The sequence below is a fragment of the Ammodytes marinus genome (assembly GCF_949987685.1).
Source record: "Ammodytes marinus genome assembly, chromosome: 8".
NCBI lineage: Eukaryota > Metazoa > Chordata > Actinopteri > Uranoscopiformes > Ammodytidae > Ammodytes > Ammodytes marinus.
The window spans coordinates 29,013,929-29,041,121 of NC_137212.1; the positions used below are offsets into that span (position 1 = coordinate 29,013,929).

Sequence of the window (27,193 nt, forward strand, 5' to 3'; positions counted from 1 at the left end):
ATGGTCCAAAAAAGAAAATACAGATTATCCAGTGAGTGTTAGTTGTGTGGATGAAAATGCCTTGTTGATGTGAGAGTTCAGAGGAGAATGGGCATCTAGATGATAGAAAGGCAACAGTAAATCAAATAACCACACGTACTCGTTAGATCTGCAGCAACTGCGTGATGCTATCATGTCAATATGGACAAAATCCTCTGAGAAATGTTTCCAACACTTTGTTGAAAGTATACCACGAAGAATTAAGGCAGTTCGGAAGGCCAAAGGAGGTCCAATCCGGTACTAGCAAAGTGTACCTAATAAAGTGACCAGTGAGTGTATATACTGTATGTATAGTCAACGTACATTTAATCTCAAAGATTGTGTCTAATGGAAAATTCTTCTTCAGGTTGGCTGGCTGTAATCTATCAGACAAAAGCCCTGTTACTCTGGCTTCAGTTCTGAGCCATCATTCCTGTTCTCTGAGGGAGCTGGATCTGAGTAACAATGACCTGCAGGATTCAGGAGTAATGCTGTTCTCTGATATACAGGAGGGTCAGCACTGTGGACTGAAAAAACTCAGGTTATATCACGTCCTAAATTAAAACTAAAATTTTGCACGTTTTATGTCATTGTTGTGTATTGATCAAATTAAAAATTGTCATTAAATTATCAGATGTTTTAGTTGACAGTGAAAACTAAGATTTTCTTTTTCTAACTTTTACTAGCTTGAGTCGAACCAAGCTGACAGAGAAATGCTGCCAAGAGTTTTCCTCAGTTCTCAGCTCTGAATCTTGTCAACTGAGAGAACTGGACCTGAGTAACAACGACCTGCAGGATTCAGGAGTGAAACTACTTTCAGCTGGACTTGCAAGTCCACACTGTCACCTTCAAATTCTCAGGTTAGATGAATGTAGCAAAGGTGTTGGCAGTATTGCGATATGTTGTGTGTTGTGCCTAAGGTTGGTTTGGGTCCATATGTATTGTCAGTTTATTTATTTACTTATATTGAAGTGTATACTGTACCTCTGGTTTCTACTTCATTCACCTGAAAGAATCAAAGGAATAGTTCAAAAGTTTTTTTTGTTTTTGTTTTTTCCAAGTGTTAGATATGAAGCTTATTTTAGCATAAAGACTGGGAACAACAGATAGCATGGGTCTAAAGGTAACAAAATCCACGAGAAGCACCTCAATAATTTACATGTCATGTCTCACATACCAGACTATTTTTTGGCTGGGTGCATACCTTTTTGAAATATACTGTAGCATAACAATAAATGTTCCTTTACCTTTTATTTTTTTAAATCTTTATTTAGATTCACATTGTATTTATATTAAGTTATCAATCATCATTTGTGCGATCTATACAGTGATTCATCTTTTAAGCAAACAACACTAAGAAAACAACGATGGATGTTTCCATTTTAATAAAAAGAAAATACAGCAGGAGATATACAGTACAAAAGCTAATTTAAACACATGAAGACCCTTTCCACTTTTCCCAAGTTTCCCCACATTTACTTTACTGAAGCCTCATGGAGAAAGGGATTATTTCCATTACAAAGATTTCATAGATAGTGATGGGATGTCTGGTTTAAGCCTTTTTCTTAGCAGCTACACTCAGTATGTTGAGTTTTGTCTGCTTCTTTTCTACAGTTTAAATCAAACCAACCTCACAGAGGAATGCTGCCAGGACGTGTCATCAGTTCTCAGCTCACTTTCCTCCGTTCTGGAACTGGACCTTAGTAACAATGATCTGCTGGATTCAGGAGTGAAGCTACTGTCTATTGTATTGAGACTTCCACACTGTACCCTTGAAACTCTCAGGTCTGTATCTTATGATTTAAGTGTGATACAGCAGTTTCAAGTCACATTTCTTTTCAATTAGATGTTTTCATTTTGCGTGCAAGTTAACTTATTGACATCCTTCAGGCTGAGTGGCTGTAAGTTGTCAGAGAGAAGCTGTGAAGGTCTGGCTGCAGTTCTGAGCTCTGAATCTTGTCGCCTGAGAGAGCTGGACCTGAGTAACAACGAGCTGCAGGATTCAGGAGTGAAGCTGCTTTTTGTTGCACTAAGGAGTCTACACTGTCCACTGGAAACCCTCAGGTTAGATCATGTTTTAACAATACATTCATGTAATATAAATAAATGTATTATCTCCAGTCGAGTCTATGTGAGGTTATATAAGGTTTCTGCATCAAAACCTGAAGTTAAACACACTTTATTTCTTTGACTGCTCTTAAGGAGGTACACTGCAGGCAAAAACTGTTTTTTCAAGCACTGGTCAATTTTTGTTTCTGTAACATGTCTTCATTCATACTAGAATGAATAAAAGGTCCAACATGTACATTTAAGTGTTTATTTGGCTAAACCTTGTCTGTCTGCATCTGTATATTTCTCCTACACAACTATATTTAATGGCCATTATCTCAACATGAGTTTTTTTTATACTGGCTGAACCAAAAATCTAAACTTTCTTTTCTATAATCATTCTTAGCACTATTCTGAAGGTTATTGCAGGAAGATTTGTTCATATGTTACTTGTCTGATTTATGATACATTTTGTTCTTAAAAATATGACGAGAATTTAAAAATAAAATAGATCTTGAAGGATGAATGTATTTAATAATAATAATAATAATAATTCATTCATTTTATTTGAGGGTGCCTTTCATTGCACCCAAGGTCACCTTACAGGGAAGTTTAAAAACAAAAAACAAAATCAACAATCATAAAAAAACACAAGAACAAGATACATTGAACAATTTACATAAGTGGGGTGAAATGGGTTAGATGCAATATGTCAGTTTAAAAAGATGTGTTTTGAGACGGGACTTAAAAGTGGAAAGAAAGAAAAAAGTAAAAAAAATGTAAAGTATTACGAAGATAAGTTTTTGCAGATCGAACCATCTTTACTGGCTGAACATTTTAATTTAAATATTTCTTTTCTTCAGGTTGAGTCAAACTAGGCTCACAGATGATTGCTGTCAGGAGCTCTCATCAGTTCTTAGTACTGAGTCGTCCAGTTTGAGAGAACTGGATCTGAATAACAATGACCTGCAGGATTCAGGAGTGAAGCTGGTCTCTGCTGGACTGAGGAGTCACCATTGTAGACTGGAAGCTCTCAGGTGATTAGCTACTTTGTAGTATCTGTGTATTTGCAATATCACAACTATTTTTAAAAGCCATTGAAAAATTAAAACACCTCACTAATATCCATTTATAAGGTTGTCAGGTTGTCTAATCGCTGAGGGAGGCTGCTCCTCTCTGGCCTCGGCTTTAAAGTACAACCCATCCCATCTGAGAGAGCTGGACCTGAGCTACAACCATCCAGGAGACTCAGGAGTCAAGCTGCTTTCAACTGGAGTAAAGGATCCACAATGGAGACTGGATACTCTGAGGTAAAAGGGACAAAAAGGAAGATAAGAGGCCATGTTTAAATCATCCAAGTGCAATGAGAAATTCAAAGCGATAGGTCTTGGATGCTCAGACTGTTATTTTAGTTCATGTATGTGCAGCAATGAAAAGTGAAAAAGGGCCTTGCCAAGTCGAATAAACAGTATATCAGAGAATGTGGGGGCTATAAACACGCTCAGTCACATAACTGGTATCATAGCTGTGAAACACCTGAACCAGTCACTGTGAAAATGACAACAGATTAAGAAACGTCTTCTCTCGGAAATCAGATTGCAGCCTGGATGGTGCACAGTTAATTAGCGATTAGAAACAAGTAATAAAGAAAAGTTTTAAACGTTAGTTTTCTGAACTAGATTTGAGCATCTGTCCAATCTAGTTCAGTCATACTTTGACTGTATTTCTCGTTTTAAAACTGTACGCCTTCTCCGGTGCTTAAATCATATCTCACGATGAGATAGCAGGGTTTGCATTAACGGGGTAAACTAGATTTAAAGTTGGAAAAAAGCTGGGATTCAAAGGATTCATGAGCTTGGGCAGAATATTAAAAGGCGTGCGGTAATTTTGTTCATCGTGCTTTTTACATGTAATTTATACACACTCTGGCGTTGCACTTTTTCTACAGTCTACACAGCTGTGGACAATAAATGATGTAAAACAATAATAATGAATAAAAGATCCTTAATTTTTTCTATGCTGCTCTTACTTTGCTATTCTCCCAGTGTGGATCGTGGATGTGTTCAGTGGTTGACACCTGGTCTTGAGAAGTGTAAGTGTGTAAAAAATGAAATTTAATCAAGTCCATTCATGTGAAAAAGCCTGCAGATCTACATCTACCATCTTTCTCCATTCTGACAGACGTCTGTGAGCTCAAGTTGGACCCAAACACGGCTCACAAAAACGTGGTCCTCTCCGAGGACAAACGCAGAGTGACGCTGTCGATAGAGAAGCAGCCGTACCCCGAACACCCGGACAGATTCGACTGGTGCTACCAGCTGCTGTGTACAGCCGGTCTGAACCGTCGCTATTACTGGGAGGTGCAACGGGAGAGAGGAGTGGATGTTGGAGTGACGTACCACACAGTCAGACGGAGAGGGGCCCTGGACGGCAGTCGTCTCGGGTGGAACGAGAAGTCGTGGAGCCTGGAGCTGACTGATACATGCTACTATGCCTGGCACAATAATATCAGAACAGCTCTCCTCACTACTCCCTCCCCTGCCTCTCACAGAGTCGGGGTGTATCTGGACTGGCCCGCAGGCACGCTGTCCTTCTACACAGTGTTACCTGACACTCGCATCCACCTGTACACCTTCTCCGGTGCTTTCACTGAACCGCTCTACCCTGGGTTTGGCTTCCTGTCGATGGAGTCGTGGGTGTCCTTGTGTTAAAGACAGGACCAAGTGTTGTCTTAACGACTTCTCTGCCTCTCAGGCTTCCACTGATGCTTTCCTAAGATACTTTAGTGTCTTAATATTACTGTAGTATTTAGGATAGATAAAGTATAAACAATTTTAGGTGAAGTTTTTGAACCAACAGCAGCACTTTCAAGTGCAGTGGATGGGCGTGTCATCTAATGGTGAAAGTTCTAGATTGCACCGCTCCCTTGCTAACCCCTCCTTTTTGGAGAATTTCCAGAAGCTACAATGGGCTAAAAGAACAAGAAGCTAGTTATTAAAGATGGCATGCATAATCCACCACTGCCTTCCAGTCTTTCCACAATATCAAGTGGTAAGGTGAAGATGTATTTAGCTTTAATCTATAGAACTTCTTTGTGCATGTCACTCCCCTCTCTGCCCCATTTCAACTCTGTCTCTACACTATCAATAAAGCATAAAAATGCAAAAAAAAAAAAAAAAAAAGATGTCAGTAAAGGAAACACAAACATTGCAGTCATTTTATTTTCCTTTCAGTCCACGTTTTTGGGAAGCAGGGGTGGGGGGCGTTTCCATTGTCTGTCCAATACATTTTATTCAGGACTTATCCTCTCTGCTACTTCTACATGCATACTTTGATCTTTTATCAATATTCAACTTTTGAGCCATACACTTAATATAATCTTGTGTTTTCTATCTGTGTTGACTGTAGTTTTACAGTAAAAATAACAGACAGGGGTGAAATATACTCATATAATAATAATCTTCAAATGGCAACTGCTGCGTTGGCTGATTTTCTTCTATAGTTTACTGTTTTTATTCAGTTTTTGAATTTATTATTATTGACTTTTTTCTGTAGAGCAAAGCTCTCAACTGATAGATACTATGATAACTAATGTCATTTAACATGTAGAGATGTGAAAATAAATATATCAAAGTAATTACATATGAAAAGTGCATGTTATCAATTCAAGTTGAGTCAGCTTTATTGTGAATATTTGCAATATGTGCCAGACACACACAGGAATCGAATATACGTTTCTCTCCAACCCACGGTGCAATAAGTACAAAAGGATATAAAAAAGTAAGTCATATATACAATAAATACATCCTAAATGGTGCAAAAAGTAAGGCAAAACCAAACAGTATAGAAAAGTAAATAATTTAAATGTATTTTAAAAAGAAATTAAATTTAAATGTGTGAATTGCACATGTTCAAAATCCAGAATTCTTGGGGATAGAGGGGAACGAGCTTCAAAGTCCAGAGTCCTTGGAGGCAGAGGGGAGGGGAGGGAAGGGAGAGAGTTGAGCTTCCGGACAGCCTGGTGGAGCAGGTGTTGCACCGAAAGCTGTGACCTGTCAGAATGTGTGACCCTAGAGGGCGCTGTTCTTATTGATTAACCCAGTCTCATAGTGAAATATAAGCTATGTGAAAACGTTGGTCCATTGCGCAAATCGTAGAAGTTTCTCAAAATTGGCACTGAAATGGTCAGATTGTTTTTTTTTAGGTGAATAACCCACCCATCACAGTGAAATGTGTAGGCTATACTTTTTCCACTGCGCAATCATTTTAAATTGGAAGCAAATAACTTAATAATCTCAATTGCAGGGCTGTTTTTGTGAAACTGTTTTCAGCTGTGGACCAACATAATTATTAAAACATTTCACTGTGAGACTGGGTTGTTATATGCCTACAGTCTATTGAAATCAGTTAAGAAATAAGAACAGCGCCCTCTAGGGTCACACATTCTGACAGGTCACAGCTTTCGGTGCAACACCGGCACGGCAAGCTATGGGCAGACGCCAATGGCTTCGCTTCCAGACATGGGCAGGGGGAGCTCATAGATGGTATATTTACGAGGGGAGCTGCAGCTCGGTTTCAAAAATAGGCCATCGTGAGATTAGCTGAAAATCAGGGTATACAGGCATACTACAATAAATGATCTGAACGGTTTTTTCAGCAAACAACTAAAGAAAAACGTATTAGGCACCTCTAAGACCATATAATATTGACAGAAAAGTGTATAATATGAGAGCTTTAAGATGGCGGCGGGGATTCCCCGAGGGCAAGTGAACGAGGGCATGTTGAACGGGTATTGGAACGCAGGGATGGACATATAAAGAAGGCTGCAGGGCTGTGAAGTGCTTTAACTTCCTGTTCGTATCTGCTTAAAAATAAAAGTGAACTTGCGTTTGGCTAGTAACAGGCTTTTAATGTGAAGGCGTATTAAACACAATAAAGGGGTATATTATGGAAACAACTAGATTATTTATCAAAATGGCACACTGATTTCTTCACTTTTTGGTTGATATGAAATGTACCCCTAATTATAGAATGACTCATGTATAGTTTGTATGGAGTATCATCTCATTATGCGTACATTGGACCGGTAGGCCTAGATGCAAGGGCCCCCAAATGGCTAAGTTCGCCACTGCATCTCGCTGAAGTTTAGACTTATCCACAGGCCTTAATGAATACTAGTTGACCCTAAAAGTTGTGGCTGTGGCCTTGTAACACAAAATGGTCAACGTCAATGTACCATCCAATGTGTAGGGGGCGATGGAACAGTCCGGTCTAATCAGGATATTGCCCTGACATGGTTCATTGTTTATTATCGTATAGCTGGTACTGGATTGTGTTGTCTCAAAAGTAAACCAAAGCTTTCTTGTTCCAAAAGATCAACAAAAAAAAGGGCAAAAAGAGAGAAAGACATTTTCAGCTTTTATTTTGAAATGTGAATTTACACAGGGAAACCAAATGTCATGTTCGTGGATATAAAAAAAAGTTCAATAACAAAAACCTTTCACACAAAAGGTGTGGTATGTCTTTTTTTTTGCAACATTCGCTGACAGCTTCCCACTGAATCTGAGCATTGACAGAGGCACCTCTCTTTTAATAAATATTTTCATTTACAGAATGAGTAATTACTTATAAATATGAAGGCATATTTTAAACTCTTTTTAAAGCAATTAAAAATGTATTGATTCAATTACAAAAAAAAAACAGGCAAGCAAACCAATCAAGCAGAAATACAGAAAATTGCAAAATAATATTGGCAACAAAACAGATATTGGCACAAATGAAACGAACAGACATACATGATGTTCAAACTCAAGTCAAACTTGAAATTATAGGCACTAGTTTTCATAACAGCCACCACACCAATAAACCAACAGCTTCCCTAACACTGGCACAACCTTTGATTCATTTCCATCGCTCAAGAGGTAATAGCTAGCAAAACTTATTTAACATGTCATCTTAGTCAAGACTTATTTTTTTCTCCTTTTTGTTCATGGCATGAATGATATACACTAACAGAAATCTCTTGTGGGAATTGAATAAACCGCATTCTTGTTTTTGTGGTCTCATTGGCTGAATGGATGAACAGAGATAAATTACATTTCTGAGCTCAGGTTTAATTTTTTTCCAATAGATGAGTTTCCCTGCGTTCCAATTCACATACTCTTTCTTTTTACTACACTACATACTAAAGTACAGAAGAGTTTTAGGGCAACAGGAGAGAAAATAAAAATCAGATAAGGAAGATTTTTTTTCATTATGTCGAAAAATGTCAAAAATAAAAACGAATACTCCAAAATGTATGTATTTTCAGCATACTACAATTGACATGCATGTATTGGGAAATCCTAAATCTTTTTTTTTGCATACTAAATAGTAGGGAAGTATGGGGATTGGAACGCAGCCTTTGTCTCAGATATCAGATATAACTCAAACCTAAAACTTAACCTGTTAATACAAATCTTAGCGCTTCAATGTAAAAAGTATAACCTTGGCAAACTGGAGTACAATCAGAACTGAGGCTTTGGCCGAGGTGTCACTGAACCAACGTCCTGATATGACCCTTTGAAAAAACAAAATGAAAAAGGCTTTGGAAGAGTTAGCTTGCAATTGAGGTTTCAAAATGTTAATTTTTTTTTTAAACAACTGAAATCTTAAAACTTTATTTTTAAAACAAAATACTGATATGGATTGTTTGGACATAACATTTTCTTTTAAATAATTTGAATAAATAATTTTCCAAAACAAACTTGTGTGCATACATTCTGGCTGAGATTTTTAACAAGAGGAAACACAAGAGGTGCTTTTAGACTGTCGCGAGACATCGACAATTTTTTCTAAATATTATGGGACATTTTCACTTGCACGGCGTCATCATCGTCATAGAGATCACTCACCTACGTCTGAACAAAAGAAATGTGTGGAAACATTTCAACCTGAGGGGGGGAGGGGAGGGGGTGGAAGGAAGAACATGGGAGAAGAGTGGGAGGAAAGCTGGGTAATGAAGTGATGTCACACCAAAGCAGGTGATATGTGTCCCTCTGCTGGCCAGGGCTGGAGTCAGCCTGGCTTTTTCTTTGGCATCTTCTGGGCTGTCTGCACTACAGAGAAACACCATGGGATCCTCTGTGACGCCATGTGGACACTGTCTTTTCCTTTTTTTTTTATTCTGAATTCTATATTATTTTTTGGGACATAGTCTCTCTCTTCACTGTAAAAAGGTATCTAGGTAGATAAAGTGCCATGTTGTAATGTCTGCCCTCCATGGTGGTGTTGATAGTTTGGATTGGAGAGCCCCCCCCTGCTGGCCCCAGGTCAGTAACAACCTTCTCTCCAGTTACCGTCACCGGCGCCGTAGTTCCGAGGAGCAGGCAGAGATCTGAGGAGGAGATGAGGGGGACAAAAAGCAAAGTCAGGTTGGTTTGGTCTCCAACAGTATCTACACCATCTACACAAGTGGAAGATGAACTCATTGTGTCTACGGGGATCAAGGGCGTAGCACTAGTTTCAACATTAGAACTGGGGGAGAATGTTTCTATGCAACCCATTTATCCCTTTTTTTGCATTCATATATGGTGGAAATGTCTTTTGTAAAAAGGAAAACAAGATAACATTCAGGTATGCGGTGTCACAAATAATAGAATATAATACAGTGAGGCCCTCAGGTATTCTGACCTTTTCAAATATTTGCTTTTCTTGTATGGCTCACTTTTGTTTATTTTCTTGTTGTTGTAATCATGTACATCTGAACAACACATCTATTAAGAGAACTAGACCTTGGTTGGCGCTGGTCAAGGTTAAGATGTTAAGCTCCAAGGAGAAGGGGGGTTGTCTTTCATATTCTTTTGAGGGGGACACATTTAACCTCTTCTAAATATTGAGTGAGGACATATCCCTTGTTGCATACCTGCGTACTGGTTGGGCCAGTTTGCTGCGCGGCAGAGGGATCCCCCCTCCTGCAGAAGCACTGGGGCGAGGCAGGCCGCTGCGTGGGGCAGCCAGGGAGCGGGTGGGGGTGGACGTGGCAGAGTTGGGGTTAGACGTGGCCTTCACCGGCTGCCTCAGGGCCAGGGGGGACGGCGTGGAGGGAGTCCGCAGCTTACTGGGAGAGGGGACTGAAGACAGGCAAAGCAAGGATAACATTCAGGTATAGCTGGGTTATGTGAGGCAGGCTTTACCAGAAGACATGCTTTAATAGGTGTAATAGGTCAGTCAGTATACTTAAACAATGAAGTCATTATGGAGTGCACAATGCTCTACGATAGATATACAGTATACAGGTCCATCTAAAGAAAATCTTAACGCTTTTTTGTTTAGATTTAATTTTGATGATTACGGCTTACACTTCACAAAATATCCAGTATCTCAACATATTAGAATATTGCAAAAGACTAATAGAAAGAAAAAAATTAATATTGCAATATTTTGAGATACTGGACTTTAGATTTCCATGAGCTGTATTACGTAATCTTCAAAATGAAAACAAAACAAAAAGGCCTGAAATATTTCATTTTGTGTTAAAAAAAAAGTGAAATTTTTCCATGATGTCAAAAAATTTCGGAGATGAACCTGTAATACGATGCCGACTCACAAACAATCTATCAAACATGGGAAACATACGTAGCTCTTTTCTTTAATCACATCCATCACACATGAATCTATTATGATGCAAGATTAGAAAAACTACAAAATAAACTTTTAAAAAAAAAGAAGAGAAAAGGCGAGGTCACTCAGCTGGCCTACTATGACTCTTAACGTGTTGACGGATGGAGGTGACATACACACACATACGGCATTACTCTAGTGAAAAATCCAGAAGCACGACATCGACACGACCACGGCGTGGAACCACAATCACAATATTTAAATACACAGGTGGAAAGCCCTCAGTGAATCATACTCACTGAAATCACCTTCTTCTCCAAAGCAACAGGAGAGGGGGACTAGACAAAGACGAGACAACAGAGACAAAGGCCTTAAATCACAGCTGGAGGACGCAGGGAGTTTCTTTACTGCCCGCTCGCTTTCCATCAAGCAAATATATATGTGGCAAAGTGACCTTGGAGGTTATGTACAGAGCAAATCGTTAGCCTAATAGCATAATTGCCTAAATCATATTTACTCTACTCCACTCTTACTCTACATCTACTTTATTCTACATATACTTTACCCTACTCTATAACCCTTAAAATATGACTTAGGCAATTATGCTATTAGGCTAACGAAAAGTAGATTAGAGTAGAGTAGAGTATATGTAGACTAGAGTAGATGTATAGTAAAAGTAGAGTAGAGTAAATAGGATTTAGGCCATTATGCTATGAGGCTAACGAAATGGTAGCAGTGGACAGCGATGGAGTCAATGGCATGTTAAGGGTAAGTTCTGCAGTTACAAATGTGATGTGTAGCCTTTGGTGATTTTGTCTCATTTAGTGACAGGGGAACTATTGAGCTCAATACAATGCAATGAAGGACGTGACAGCAAGCAACTGCACGCTACTACCTGGAAATCTGTCGGAGACCATCTCAAAACCCATACTCTTATATAGACATGTTCACACCAGTTTATAAAGGTCCACCATGCTACAACTAATGCAGTAGAATACAACAAGTCTGCAGTGAATCCTGCCTTCATGGAGGTGATTATGTTCAGGTTTAAAAAGTGATGATTTTAACTGTATGAGCATTTGGAAAGATGGTAGTTTGTGCTGCTGTTGACCTGTATGCATTAGACACAGAGGTGTTTCATTGAAGCATATCTCCACGGTCCTAAATAGGCAGACAAAATAATACAATGCAATCCAATTCAACAGCTTTCCAAACTACATCCAGATTTTTTTTTTTATAAAGATAGGATTTACTGCACTGTTGTATGAGATGCCATTCCTTTTAGCTACATTTACACTAATAAACTGGCACTGAGTTCATACAATATGAGCATTTTACACTGGCATTTTTTTTGACAGCAATATTAATAATACACAATTGTACGTTAATTGCTCTTGGTGATGGTTTCGTTTTTCAAGAAGAAAAGGATTTCATACTAAATATTTCATGTATATTGCCCATACAGTTATAGTGTAATAATGTTTACCGTGGTCAGTCAGATCCCATCTGCTAGGACTGTCACACTTTATACATATGGTATGAGAAAAATGTTGTTGGTTGCCACTTGCCAGATCCTTGTGTTGTCAGCCAAATAAGCCCGTCCAATCAGTGAGTGACATGACTGACCACATGACTAGGGCCGAAAAGCAGTTGACGTGGTTGAAGGATGTCAACTTTACTTTCATTTCTGTGAGAGCATAACGGAAATGTGAAGCTGGCCTTTTTTTACTTAATAAAAAATATTATGAATAACGTGGGAAAAAAAATGGAAGTCAGGAGAGCTGACTTTGCTCTTAATGCACAGCGATTCATAATGAAGACCATATGAATGTACGTAATGCTATTTGCTTATGAAGCAGGGAAAAGCGTGAAGGGGTCCAAGATGGCCGTCACAGATGATTAGATGAATGACACTTGATTCTCGTCGTCAACCATGGACCAGCAACAGGACAGAATCGCTGCTTTGAACGTCTCTGAACCAATTCTATCAGATGCTGCAGCGGACACAGCTGGTGACTCGGCTCTACTGTTTGAATTGTCAACAATATATCCTCTCAGTGCGCTGGTGGTTTACCTTGTTATAAACGGAAGCAAATCTCTGCCCACAACCAACCTGCTCAAACCTGTTTCCATACATTTTCCCCAGCAAAAAAAAAGAAACAGAAAGCTACAAAAACTGCACCCAGAGTTACCTCACAGTCTCACTGCTTAAAATGACAACTGGTGAATTAAGTGAACGCACCCTTTCAGCTCAATATAAACTCTTTTACACTCTACGTGCTTCTGCAGCCTCCACCTTCAGTACACAGGCTAGCTGACTTGAGTACGTCTTAAACTGTGTCATAAGTCTACATGTGAGAGCTCAGTCTCACAGCTGGCCGTTACCTCGCAGGGCAGTGGGGCTCTGGAGGTGTTGTTTGGGTTTCGGGGAGGAGCGAGAAGGGGCCGAGTATCTCGGGAGCTGAGGCGCTGCTGAAAGAATACAGGGGACATTTCAGACTTCAATCCTGCCTTGAGATTCACTGTGTTACTGGAGAATAGAAAAGGAGGGGGGAAATGGCTGTTGGCAGGCAATGAAGCCTGAAGTGCAGTGTTTAGTGCAGGCCACTAGGGGGCCCCACAGCCAAAGGTCTACAGGCAGCTTCGTTCCAGGGTGGAGGAGCAGCACAGGCAGTCAGGCCAAAGAGCTGGTGTCATGGTCAGGTTTTAACAGCCAAGTCTACCAGTCTCAGCACAGACAGAGAAATGAAGGCTGCTTCAGGTTACATGCTTTACAGTGAAGTGAAGAGAGGATGAAAATAAGGTGTCTCACATGCCCAGTGCAGCCAAAGCTCAGAGAGAGAGAAACACATACCAACTATCAGGATTTCATCTTCAGAAGATTAAAGCTATAGTGCGAGACTTCTGTTGCCCTATACTGACACATTCAGATAGTTTTGTGGAGCTGATCCACTGAGGCTAAATCAACTTTGTGTCAACTCGTTTGGGCGACGGCTTGAACGTAACTAACATTCATTGACATGAAAAAAAGTTACGCACTACAGCTTTAATTATACAATAACCTTAAAATAAAGCAAAGAATCAGCTAAAGGCCCTGCCGCTCAGTGGGCTGGTTAAGACGTATAAGATAACAGGTGGTCAGTAGTACATGTTTAACCAGCTGAACTCTGTGCCCTACTGCCTCTACTATCAGAGAGGGATTACCAGTCCTGGATTAAGGACAACACCACTACCTTTATCTCCTAGTAAGGGATCACATCAAAGAGATACTCTTAAACTCCAAAGGTTTGAGACGCTAAACTCTTAAAGAATAAAAACCCCTTTGGCTCGGAACACAGAATTGTAAAAACTACGTTATTGTCTCCGATACCGGGAGGCGCGCTGTGGATTCTCAATGTGTTGCTGCTGGCGCCATGCTCCAATTCTGCAGGATGAGAGCTTTTACTTTGAAGGGAGAGTTATGCCGAGGAAGTAAGGAGGAAAGGATGCGTGTGAATAAAAAGATGTTACAAGTGAAACATTGATGAAAGAGAAAAGAGGACCCACCCCCCCCTGAACACCGAAGCCATGGCACAACAAAGCAGAACAGTCCCTGTACTGGTGGTGGGTGCAGCCAGAGGGATTAACAGAGAAATCCAACGCACACACAATGAATAACAACAGATTATTACAAAGCCTGTCGTTTCTCTCAGTGTTTAGGATACAAATATAATATCAAAGGGACAACACAATGATATCAGTGCTTAATCCGTGGTCAGTGATTCTGGAGAACCAATGTTGTCAAAGTCAGTGAATATCTCCTCATGATCTGCAACCTGTCTGTACTGTGTGTGCGTGTGTTGAAAAATTGTAACACTGGTGTTAATACACAGCCTAGGCTCTGTAAACTGTGCTCCACACAGTACATGCAGGTAAGCGGATCATGAGGAGATACTGCTTGCTGACAACAAGCATTCTCCAGAATCGCTGATACCACCTTTTAAGTTTCATTTATAACGTTGGAGGTTTTACCAGTAACAATGGATTCAAATATAAATAGGACATATTTGTGTGTACGTGTCTGTCCCAATACTCACTGGACTGGCTCTGGTGTCGAGGAGAGCCCCCGTTTGGCACTTGCAGGTTGGACTCACAGCTGCGGCTGTTCTTGACAGGCTCTGGGCCCTGGGCCGGGGCCGCTGACGAGCGGGAGATGTTGGGAAGACTACGACGCAGCTTTTCTACAACAGCAACAACAACGACACAGAGTTAGCACTGGATTAAGACTGGGTTTCTCTTCTTTGATCATTCCCCCACCCTGCACCACATAGGATTTCATAAAATCCCCTCAAGTGACTTCACATGGTGACATTTGTGCTTTTAATAAAAAAAAATACCTGTAATATAAATGAGCTTTATTCTGAAACACAGTCACAGTTATTACCTTTACGTCACTACAACTACTAAACCTCTAACTCATTTTGGAACCTTGACTTTTATCTAACCAGTCAGGGGGTCCTATCTTCCTGTGTTTACCTTCGTTCTTGACCACGTTGGTCTGCAGGTCGTGCCCGTGGCCCTGCAGCGAGTGCCTGGGCTGCTGCAGGCGGCTGATGCTGGGCTGAGGGGAGCCGCGGCCGTGGCTGTAGTCTATGGAGCGGGCCGGGGAGCGGGAGCGTGGGGAGTTCCTGGGGGAGGCGCGGGGGGAGTGTCGGGGGGAGGGGCTGAAGCGACTGCTGGAGGGCAGGTGGAAGGCCGGGTGCACCGCCTCCTCGTCGTCCTCCAGGCTCTGGGCGTCCAGCTCCTGGTCGCTGAAGGTGCCGCGCCGCAGGGAGTGACAGGAGGAACCAGAGCTCCGTCTGGAGGCCGTGGCCGCGTAGTCCTGTCTCAGACCTGACAAACACACACAGATACACTCATGGTTTATGCACACCGAGGGGAACAAAAATCTTGTTTGGTCACTGAAGACTGTAGAGAGATGACAATAGCTTCTTTTAATGCGCAATGTGAAATATTGCATCAGAAAAGGAGGATGGAGACGGCAAAATTCCCAAACAAGTTTTTAACGCTTGCTTTGAGTGGGTTTTTCTACTTTTAGGCGGAAAGCAGTTAATGCACAAAACGGGAGATGGAACACATTTGTCAAATAAGTTCTGACGTAGTGAAAATTAGGACACGTGACTGATCAGCTGTTTCTGCTCAGCCCGTATTGGCCTTATGCTGCGTGCATCATAATGTCTTGGTCTCCAGACAGCAGTAAACATGGTGAATACTAACTTCACTGAAAATCCAATTAAAACCAATTCCTGCAGACGTCTCTCTCCGTGTTTGTTTCGTTTCCCCATTTGTAAAATTTACTTATTCTTCTTACAGCCATGTTACGACCCGTTGCCTTTACCGCCATCTTCAGACTCCCAACTAGTGGAGTTAATCCGCTACAACCACTTGATGGAAACGCACCAAATTCGCATTTCTTTTTCTTTCAAAAGATTGCGCTTCACATTTTCTATGGAAACCTAGCTAATGGTACACAGGGACATACTCTCTTCCTGCATGCGTGCCAGTATCTGGACATCGGTGACGTCGTTGAGTTTGTAGGTGGATGAGGAGCCCACAGAGTCCTCGTCCATTTCCGACGTGCTCAGCTCGCTGTCCACAGACGACTGGGGGCTCACCGCCGGAGGATTCCTCTCCGCTGATGTGTTACGCTGTTGTACTGGAAGAGGAATCATATGTAAACACACACATTCAACAACAATAACAGATGTTCTGTAATGGTTGGTGAAACTACAGGACGCACGCACGCATACACACACACACACACACACACACACACACACACACACACCTGGATCCAAGATGGCAGCATGTTAGTCTTGTTTGTCTGTGTCCTACAGTTTTAAGTGATTTTTTTCGGAAATTGTGAATGTTTTTAGTTAAGAATCTTATTTTTATGTTTTACAACTGCACTTAATATCGAACATGTATTTTGTATTGTGTTTTATGTGTAACAGTGTTCTGCTGTCCATCTTGGCCAGGTCTCTCTTGAAAAAGAGATTTTAATCTCAATGAGACTAACCTGGTTAAATAAAGGATAAAAAAAATTAAAAAAACATACCTGCATTCCCGGGCATTAGTTGCTGTCTGACAGTGGGCACTCTGCTGGGGGTGGAGGAGGGGGAGTTGAAGCCACTGCTGTAGGGGCTGTTGGCTGCGTTTGTGCTGTACGGACTTCCATAGCCCTGCTGGGTGTATGGGCTCCCATAGAGACTCCTGCGCTTGCTGCCTGTAAAGTCACAAAGAGATAACTCAAATATCAAATCAGAATTCAAAAAGCACGACACATTTGAGCATTGAGAGAGCAAACGTCTTGTTCTCACTCAGGTCAGGTTATTCTACAGTTTTGTGGCGAGCACTGCCTACGCTTTATCACTCTTTGTTACCACTCTGCACCAGAGCAGACAAAGGAAAGGAATGTTTGTTGTCTCACGATAAACAACCACACCTTTGTACAAACGACTAAGACTAGTTATTATTTACTTTAAAGTACCTGTCCAAACAGCCTTATCATTTGAAATCTTACTTGACATTTTGATCCGGCAGTAATGAAGGAATTGTCAGAAATGTTAGCAGTGAGAACGGAACATTTTGCATTACATTTTATAAAATGTGTCCATTTATTCTGTGACACTACTTCTATTCATAGCGGGTGTGTTCATAGTGAGTCATTGCATATTCCTCTACTTTAGCACTGATTGGTGTCATTTTGCCCCTAGCCGGCATAGGGAGTTCAAATCGTCAGCAAAATATGAATATGTAACTAATATACTTCCCTTAATGGGACTCTTTGACCAACAGATTAGTTCTTAAAAAAAAATCTTAGTCACATCAACTACTGAAAACGCAACATTTACTGTTTGGTGGCCCGTTTGTTAACATTCTACATCTCATAAACTGTGAAATGCCCTGTCGAATCTTGATTCCCAACCCCTGTGTTTGACTACAACGGCAGCAGTGTCTGTCTCTTGCTCCCAACCCGGGACCCTTTATGAACGCACCACACAGTGTGCTGGCAGTCTGTTCCAGCCTCTTGAAAGCATATGCTAGGAGTGTGGGCCTGATAGAGTTCCCTACATTATCAGCCCCGGAGAGAGAAACACTTAACAATACACGCCATTCAATCCATAACGCAGAGAGAGAGAGGGAGAGAGAAGGAGAGAGAGAGATAGGGAGAGGGAGAGAGAGAGAGAGAGAAAGAGAACAATGCAAATCTCTGTGACAGCGGAGCAGAAGTCAAAGGCTCCAGTCTGCAATGCCTACAAGTGCCCTTGTGTCGGTCATGAGATCAGACTGTGGACCGGCTGCTGGTCAACGGGATAGTTCACTGGTAGGGATGGTTAATGTCCACTGGAGTAGGCATCCCTCTGTTTCTCTCCCTCCCTCTCTCTCTCTCTGTGAGTGGATGTGTTTACACAGCTGAGTGGAGGAAAGGAGAAGGGATCAGCTACCTCCTCCTCCTCCCTCCACTCTCTCTATCCCTCTCTGCACCCTGTCTTCCTGCATTATTTAGGAAATACCATCACGTCCACTCTGCCGCCATCAGCCAATGAGGAATGTCAACAACACAGCAGGCATGGTGTAGGACTGTAACACAGTGCACTTTAAAACAATGCATGCTTTGAATGCTGGGAGGACAGAGGAATGGATGGAGAAGGGATGTGTGTAGAGACAGAACTCAAGGGAAAAAGACCTTCATCCTGGAAGGAAGCAGAGAAGAGACTGTCCAACGCTGAAACCAGCTGGAGAAAAAAATCCACGAAGAACCTTCACACGCAAAGGGATCAATTATGCGTTACCATTCCTGAAGGTCCAGACCTGCTCTAAATATCATGAGAACTTTTTTTGTTTTTTGACTTGAGTTTAATTAAGTGGTAAACCTGACCTCCAATAACATGATTAAATTGAATACATAAATACTACAGCTACATACTGTATCTGTCTCTATCTCTTGTGAATATCAAAAATATGCATGTACAACACTGCCTAACACAATGACGTTTCTGTGAGTGCTAACAAACAAACAAACAAACACAAATAACCTTGTGTTCATGTACTATGAAAGCCATGATAAAGGCACATATTTCTGTTGTCATGCCATGGGGTGGCTGGTTCCTAAGCTACACACTAAGTGGTGACACTGGGGGGCACAGCCCACACATGCACCCTACCTAAGGGCTTCTGTGTAAAACAATTTGGAGGCAGTTAACACAAAACACTATCACAGCAACACTAGTGGCCCATTATCACTGCAAAGAGACTTGGGTCAATCTGAAGGGATCTGCAGCACAGGGAGCTAACCGAAATAGAGTGTCCTCAAATACACGCGTCCTAAAACAGGATGAAGAAGTCAAGAGGAGGAGAGAGGAGCGGCTGTCTCTACTCTCTTTTAATGAGGCCATCTCCATTTACTGGGATATGAAAATGTATGTAGGGGAGAACGGGGTTATACGTCACATGGGTTGGTTGTCACATTCGTTATATCTCGACACCAGAAGGCACTGTGTGTGAAATTTTGGTATGGAAATATCAAGAATTGGGATCAGAGGCCTTGGAGTTAGACTGCTGAATCTGAGGTGAGAGGACTGTGTGTGTCAAATTGAAAATATTTAGCTCCTTAGTATTTTTCTTAAAGGCTTTTACGCAATGGGTTTATAACAAAACACTTGTTACCCTTAAAAAGTGTGAAGGGAAACTATAGTTTAGATTGTTGTTACTAGCTAGCTAACTAGTTGTTGGATGGTTGTAAGCCTTGATAATAGTGAGAAATTTCAGTTGGGGTTGGTCGTCACATTTTTTGAGGGGTTGGTTGTCACATGTTATCCAAAGGCTGCAGCCAGGAAAGGAACCCAATAACGAAATAAAATGTCAAGCTAAAAATACTTTTTAGTAGTAAAAATGTGCCTACCAACCCCGTTCTCCCCTACTACTAGAGGATTTTTCTCCGTCTTGGCTTTGCAGCTGTAGAAACCTTCAGGGCAGTTTCCACAGGCCACAGGATATTAATCCTAAATGAAGCCAGCATGCAAATGCCTGATATAAAAGCAGGGCCTGCAGGGCTTAACAGGGTGAGGAGGACATCATTTGAAACTGAGGTCTGCTTGGTTAAAAAATAAATAAATAACAGTACGGATAGCTTAGAACAGGGCTTCAAGCGCATCACAAGAGAAAGAGCACACAGAGATGCTTTTGTAAAAACAAGAGAAATAAATACCACAAAGGAGAAAATGGATCAAACCGCTGGAGACATGCGAGAAGTGGAGTGAAGAAATGTATGAGGTTTTAGAAAAAGTCAAAGCTTTTATGAGCAGGAGTAGGGCAGGCCAGCTATGTGACTGTGGTTGGGGGTCCTGAATGTGCACGGGATCAGCAGTGCAAGCAGGGCAGCTGTCCAAGCAAGCACAATGGAAAGAGTTGAATTGTTCCGGCAACACGTGTTTGGACTGTTTATATCAGTGTATATCAGGAGTGTGTGACATGGAAGAAAGTAGTGCAGTCAGTCTGACTGGTAGAAGCTGACTCACACACAGCCATCTCCTCCCTGTTGTTAGGTTACATAACAAGGCATGTCATCTGGGGATAGGATCGGAACAGGGTGTGTGCACAGAAAAAAAAGTTTGGTCATTACTGACACACATGAAATAACATTCATGTTTTAAAAAATATATACATGCTTTGTTGAGGGCTGACACAAACGTTTTAAGATATAAGGAAGTCGTCACTGTAAGTCTGACACAAGTCAAGTTAAAAAATTCCTTGCGATTTGTTGGACACACACTAAACAACACCATGGCAACAAGGTTTTACGCTCCCTGTGTTAAGAGACAGAGTGCAAAGAAGAGTAGCCAGGAGCCATGGGGGAGTGTCTACTGTGATGAGTCTCTCTTTCACACACACACAGACACATGTTCTGTTCCTTATGCTCTGCTGAAGGCTTATTTCAGTAAAAATGTAATAAACCACATGTCCTGGAAATCACAAGACTTTACAAAAAAAAATATAAAAAGCCTTTGTGGAAGTGCTGACAACATTAGCACACATTGAAGTTGAAGGAGTGGGCTGAGTGGTATCAGTGACAGGAAGGATATTTTCATGACGTTATCTCCACACACACACACACACACACACACACACACACACACACACACACACACACACACACACACACACACACACACACACACACACACACACACACACACACACACACACACACACACACACACACACACACACACACACACACACACACACACACACACACACACACACACACACACACACACACACACACACACACACAGTAATGATATCACCAGCACTATCACTAAGTGGCTAGATAGCTGTAGTATTAGTCAGCGGGCTAGACTGATAGCATGCACTGCTTTGTTCCCTAATGGTTATCTTAGGCTACCTTAGCACACACAAAGGCCCACCTTTGTATTCTTCTTCTTATTGTTATTTGCCTCGGAAATAATCTAATCTATAAACTCATAAGCAGCCTGTAGTAGTCGTTATAAAAAGGTAAACGAGAAATAAATTATTCTTGCAAATTCAATGAGATTCATCATTAAGTTTAGAGGTAAGCCCAAAACAGCACACACACACACACACACACACACACACACACACACACACACACACACACACACACACACACACACACACACACACACACACACACACACACACACACACACACACACACACACACACACACACACACACACACACACACACACACACACACACACACACACACACACACACACACACACACACACACACACACACACACACACACACACACACACACACACACACACACACACACACACAATCAGTGCCTTTTGCCCTGTTCTCAGAATACATGGATGAGGTGGAAGTAGCCATGTGTGTGTCCTGCAGGTGCTGTCCAGAAGATCACATCTATACAAGTCAACGAGCGTCAGTCAGTGGCCTATTGCTCAACATGATCGGTCACATGAGCATACCACTGTCAAAATGGAAGTGACCCCCTCTCTCAGTTTAGCTGTGGAGGATTTGAGGCCGGTCCTCCTCCTCAGTAAAAGGACTAACTATAATTAGTGACAGTCAGGAGCTCAGATTACACACATGGGCCGAGTGAGCATCAAGGACAAAAACACAAGGCAGCGCGAGTGGGGGGTATATTGTAGATGAAATCACTGTAGTAATGGCTTTGTTTAATACGATACTTCTTACAAAAAATTCAAACTATAAGTGGTATAATTCAAATCGAATAACTCTTATGTGATAAACTTGAACACGGCTCCTCTCTTGATGGACCCTGTCAATCAACTACATGCTAAAGGGGGTCCAGATGGGAGTGTTGGAGAGTTGAGGCCCATCCAGTGTATATAACTAGTTTGCATCTATTCTGCTGGCTGTATATGCTCCTTCATAATGGTGTTTAATAGTGCTCACTAGAAAGGAGGAGAAATGTTTGACGGATGGAAAAAATTAAGAAGTAAATACGGTGCCGTCCCGGAGCTCCAAGGTGTGCAATCATATGGCACAAAACCAGAGATATTTTGCACATCCGTTGAGCATTATTTTATCACACACACACACATTGTGAGGAAAACTGAATAAGCTTTGTAGTACTCTCTCAAGACTATTTGAGTTTGAGTGTGTGGCGAAATAATGGTCAGAGACTTTCAATCACATATATCCAAAGGAGAAAACTAAGCTCCCTGACACACAAACAATGTATTCTCACAACCCCTTATGGGCTTTTTCAGTCACTTGTAACTTAAACTGCTAATTAATCCCCCAATGTCGATAGGATATTGATTTCCTTACTGTATCCATGTCTGCCAGGGCCTAAAACTACAGCCTCTGCCATCCAATGATTGACCACACATGTACATGTATGTGGTTCGTCTTCCCTTTAAAATAAGGGAAGCTTAACTACACACGGGAAGGTGAGCTGTGTGATGAATGATAAGCCCATCCGTGCTCTGTGCTGTAATGGTGTGTAGTCATGGTAAAGTAGTTAAAGAAATAAATGAGAACAACATGGGAGTCATTTATTTTGTCTTGTTTGTACTTAAAAAAAAATCAATAAAAAAGGGAAGTATAGTTAGATAATAACACGGGCCCACTGCCATAAATTAAAGTCCTTAGTCATAGGAATAATAATCAGAAGGATTATTTCTGCATCTTAAACTATAACTTGCTGCATTACCCAAGTCATATTAGCCTTATGAACAACATATATCAATTGTCCCTTTGAATGATGTTACTATTGTAGTAAAAATTCTAGCATTCAGTGACAAACATCTCGGCATATCTGTAGAGAATCCCATGTGTTTTGACATGTGCACTATGCTGTGTGCTAGTCAGAACTAAGGAACTGCTTTGTCCCTCCTTATCCCTATGGTGAGACTTTGTAGCTGACTTCAAATATCATAGAAAATGTGGATAACTGATTTGTATTACTGTTTCTACTACTTTTTTTCCCCTTTGTAACCTATACAGTACAGGTAAATCCCATTGAGACCAGAGACTCTTTTTCAAGGGAGACCTGTTCCCATTCCCACGTTACCACGTCAACTATCGGGAGCAATTTAGGGTTCACTCAGTGTCTTGCTCTGGGACACTTTGACATGTGGCGAAGAGACAGGGGGTTGAACCAAAGGACCCTGCAGTTGAGGGTCGACCACCCTACCCACTTTGCCACAGCCGCCCAAAAGCTACTATTACTACTACTGTACTGTCACTACTGGTGCTGCTAAGTCTAACATGTAGTTTCCTGTTGACTGGCGTGCTTTACCTGACAGGGTGAGGTCCAGTCTGTGGATGAGGGAGCGCTTGGCTGATTCCATCTCAGGACTGGGGTTATCCAGAGCTTGGCGGCACCACACGATGGGACTCTGGGCTTTCTGCATGGGACTGTTCACTTTGGACTCATAAAGCCTGGAGAAAAGAAAACATGGACAGCGCACACACACACACACTTAACATGGTATATTGGACAGATATATCATGACAGATATAATGACAAATATAGTAGAGAAACAGGCCAGGGATTTGATTATGTCCGTCTGTTGACACTGACAATTACTATTGGGTTTAATTCACATCTATTTCATACCTTAATATTGGAAATCTAGAGTTTAATTAATTATTCTAGAAGCGGCTGGGTAAAAAAAACACCACCAGTTAAAAACATACAGCAGATTATCTTTATGACTTGTTGTCAATGTAAACTTGACCCTTACAGTCCACATGTTGCATGTGTTCCCCTATGCATTACTTCAGTGTGCTCTCTGGATCCCCCCGGCTAGCAATGATGACAATGCAACTCTCAGGCTCACTGCTGCTGCGGCAAACTTTCAGAATGAACCTCTATCACTGACTGGGCCTTTGATAAAGTCACAGGGTTCAGCGCTTCCTCTTATTGATTGAAACTGTTCACAACCCCTTTGATACTAATGGGGACACATTAAAAAAGGTATCATAAGGCTATAAACTAACTGAAATGACAACTATCCCCGTTTGTCAGTGATGAAAGCAACAAAACATGTGATAAAGAGAAGAGAAGAGAAGAAGAAAAGTGTTCCCACTCAGAAGAGAAAATCTGAGTCAGCAGCTGTCCACTCTGTTGCAGCCACAGTAGAAGCCTTTCATAACGAAGGCAAAAACATTAATATAAGGCAAGGGCCAGGCATGGTGCATACAAACGCAAGCCTGAAATCTGTCACGGCCCCATTTTGAATGCTAATCAACAACACAATGACTGTCGTTCACATTTAGCACAGCAGCACATAGTAAATATCTGAATAGCCTCTGTCATCACAATGCTACCTAGGTGCCATGTCCAAAATGCAGAAGCAGGAGTTAGACAAGTGTGTATGGATAGGTAGAGAGCAGCACTGCAGGAGAACGCAGCACTTTAAATCCAGTCGGAGGCTAATTCAGGGATTACAGGAGTCTATGACAGGAGCTGGCATGGGGCTAAGGCACTGCAGGGTAAATCCCAGATATCAATCTGATCCAGTGGGCACAAACACACACACACACACACACACACACACACACACACAGACACACACAGCGTAATGACACTGGCTCTGCTGAGCATGAGTGGGCAATGTCTCAAAGTGGACTCCTGTCAAAAGGCTCAGGAAGGCTGGCACTGCCTTACCGCTGCAAGCAACTGAGGGAAAGACTCAACGCATTACCAGGTTTTTTTCGGATTTCAAAAAGTGATAAAATGTGTTCCATAACAAGTTTAAAATTGTATTGTTTTACACACATTACATATGTAATGTCATAATAGAGACCCCTGGGAAGAGTACTGTTTAAGACAGAAGCTAATGGGGATCTTAATAAACCTAACTAAACTTGCCATGAGCTGACTGTATATGATGCACTTTTGTTAAGAGTTTTAGATCGACTGTCATTAAATTGCAGCAGCAGCGCAACGCCCTAATGTTGGTTATTAAGAGAGTCATCCTCAATGACATAGCCCATCAAACAAATCCTTCCTAACAAGACAGGGATAACAAGGGGCCATCATTTGAGGACTGCCCATCATTAAGCTCATGTGTAGTCAGTGGATGATGCCTCACAAATAAACTAGTCCACTTCTATCCTATACAGAGCACATATAAATCCAGCTAGCATGTCAACAAGTCTGACATCAGCTGGGTAAGAAGAAGGAGAAGAAAAATAGTCTCTGTCACTCTGCCTATTCTAGGGATTTCCTTGAGTTGGGAGCTTTAGACAGCGGCACCAATCCAATCACACTCTGGGAGTTTTTTTCAGGGATTACTCTTTCTAAAGTGTGTCTCTATGCAAAGCCAGCTAACCCCAAAATGCTTCGGCAGCGCTGGAGGAAATAATCCACACACAATGTATCGGGAGAGGGGATTAAGAAGAACAGGAGTAGTATGGATGAATGTGTGGGCCGTCACTGTCAGGAATCAGGCTTCATTGATGACAAGCACAGCAGCATGGTGCCTAAAGTGATCATCATACTCCTCCTCCACAAGAACCTCCAAATGACCCCTGTATGTATAGTATGGGTGATAGTCATAGTTTGTAATCCCTTTAAACACTGTAGGGCACGCTAGGCAGTGTTTATTCCTACGTGATATGGAGTCACGGTGGTCCTATGTCCTATTTCAAATCTCTCTGGCCCTTTTCTCACTTGCTGCAGCAGACTTGCTACTTGTGGCTGTGTGCCAACTGGTGTGCTAAAGGGAATTCGGAGGAGGATGGAGGAGGAATATAACCATGGCTACCTCTCTCCCACATGGCTGCTGTTGGGCTAGGAAAACAACAACTTTGAACGACTACTGAACACACACTGATATCCTGTGAAAAAAGCCAAGCCAATCAGCCAAATCACATCACCAAAACGGTTTAACAGATGAATGGGGGATTTTAGGACATTGACAGGCATACTGATGGGTCTCGTGAGATAATAGGCTAGATAGAGGTTAGATTGATTACTGATGTCACTGTATGACAAAAGCACGTCTCATTGTGATCAAACAGGCCGGGAAGAGGCTTGGAATCAGCATCACCCACACATGACATGCCAAAACTACATCCTCCAGACAGTGACCACAACGAGACGCCTCCAATAGCCGGAGGACTTCACATTTCAGGCAGGCTACTTAGGATTGTTTATGCCAGACGTTTTGTCCATACAGAGCAGCTGTGCCCAGGCAGGCAATTTAAGCGGTCACCCAGAACTAAAGACAAGATATACCAGCCCCAAGACAAGCCCGAGTCACTCACCAGCTGTCCTCGTCTTCATGAAGACAATCCATGTCTTCTAAATCTAAGATTTCCACTTCGTCCAGGATCGATGTTTCCAAACCATCATCTGTGTAACGCCCGGTGGGGTCTGAATAACGTGAGTTCATACTCGACACCGAGGCGGTGGCCGTTGCCCCCTCGTATTCATACGGCCCCCTAAAGCTGATGCCGTCGTAAGAGAGTCTGGGGCTCAAACAGCGGCTGTTCTCCAGTAGCCCACCGTAGCCTCCCGTTCCGACGAACCCCACCCCAGGGTAGCCAGCCAGACCGGCTGCCATCCCCGCTGACAGGGACGCCGAGTCGTAGCCGTCGCTGAGAGGTCTGTGGTTCCCTGACAACATGGTAGAGCGACTCCGAAGCTGTTCATTTTGCTGCTCGAGCTTCTTCACCAAGTCCTGGAGCTTCCGCACCTCCAAGTCCGCGTTGATATTTGAGTTGATATCCTCCATAGTGGCTCCTCAAGCCCCGAGAAAATTTACGGTGTTCCGTGGTGTGTTTTTAGCCGATTCTCTTCCCACCGCCTCTCTGTTTGTGTTTACTTCACAGTTATCTACGTGTTCAAAGAAGACACTTTGGTGTTCACCGTACCAAAAAGGTTTAAAAACGTCATCTTCTCCGGTTAACCGTGCTCACGGGCAGGGTCGAGGCCATCTTCACAATACTCGTCACCAACTGTGAAAGACCAACAGGCGGC

The 27,193-nt window shown here is 42.0% G+C and overlaps 2 protein-coding genes across 13 annotated transcripts in view; one reads left to right on the forward strand and one right to left on the reverse strand.

Annotated features, from left to right (window-relative positions):
* LOC307253860 (NACHT, LRR and PYD domains-containing protein 3-like) overlaps window positions 1-5,579 on the forward strand; it is a 30,883-nt gene extending 25,304 nt beyond the window's left edge. For 9 of the 10 annotated variants that reach the window (XM_080032058.1, XM_080032065.1, XM_080032063.1 and 6 more), the window contains 8 exons: window positions 386-559; window positions 705-878; window positions 1,633-1,803; window positions 1,909-2,082; window positions 2,931-3,104; window positions 3,204-3,377; window positions 4,113-4,159; window positions 4,249-5,579. In XM_080032058.1, coding sequence (XP_079888184.1) covers window positions 386-559; window positions 705-878; window positions 1,633-1,803; window positions 1,909-2,082; window positions 2,931-3,104; window positions 3,204-3,377; window positions 4,113-4,159; window positions 4,249-4,778 — 1,618 coding nt within the window. In that variant the 3' untranslated portion in view covers window positions 4,779-5,579. Of the gene's footprint in view, window positions 1-385; window positions 560-704; window positions 879-1,632; window positions 1,804-1,908; window positions 2,083-2,930; window positions 3,105-3,203; window positions 3,378-4,112; window positions 4,160-4,248 lie in introns of those variants that run through there. The other variant, XM_080032059.1, reaches the window with a different exon arrangement.
* Window positions 5,580-7,481: 1,902 nt separating this feature from the next.
* On the reverse strand, window positions 7,482-27,158 carry slain2 (SLAIN motif family, member 2). Of its 3 annotated transcripts, XM_080033147.1 has the most exons (10): window positions 26,479-27,158; window positions 23,501-23,643; window positions 16,766-16,933; window positions 16,190-16,363; window positions 15,184-15,540; window positions 14,745-14,888; window positions 13,054-13,140; window positions 10,968-11,006; window positions 9,971-10,178; window positions 7,482-9,442 (listed from the first exon to the last, which is right to left on the reverse strand). In XM_080033147.1, the coding sequence occupies exons 1-10, from the start codon at window positions 26,946-26,948 to the stop codon at window positions 9,379-9,381; spliced, it is 1,854 nt and encodes a 617-aa protein (XP_079889273.1). In that variant the 5' UTR covers window positions 26,949-27,158; the 3' UTR covers window positions 7,482-9,378. The 3 variants fall into 3 exon arrangements, with proteins under 3 accessions (XP_079889273.1, XP_079889274.1, XP_079889275.1); XM_080033148.1 differs by lacking the exon at window positions 10,968-11,006; XM_080033149.1 differs by lacking the exons at window positions 10,968-11,006; window positions 13,054-13,140.
* Between the last annotated feature and the right edge of the window lie 35 nt (window positions 27,159-27,193).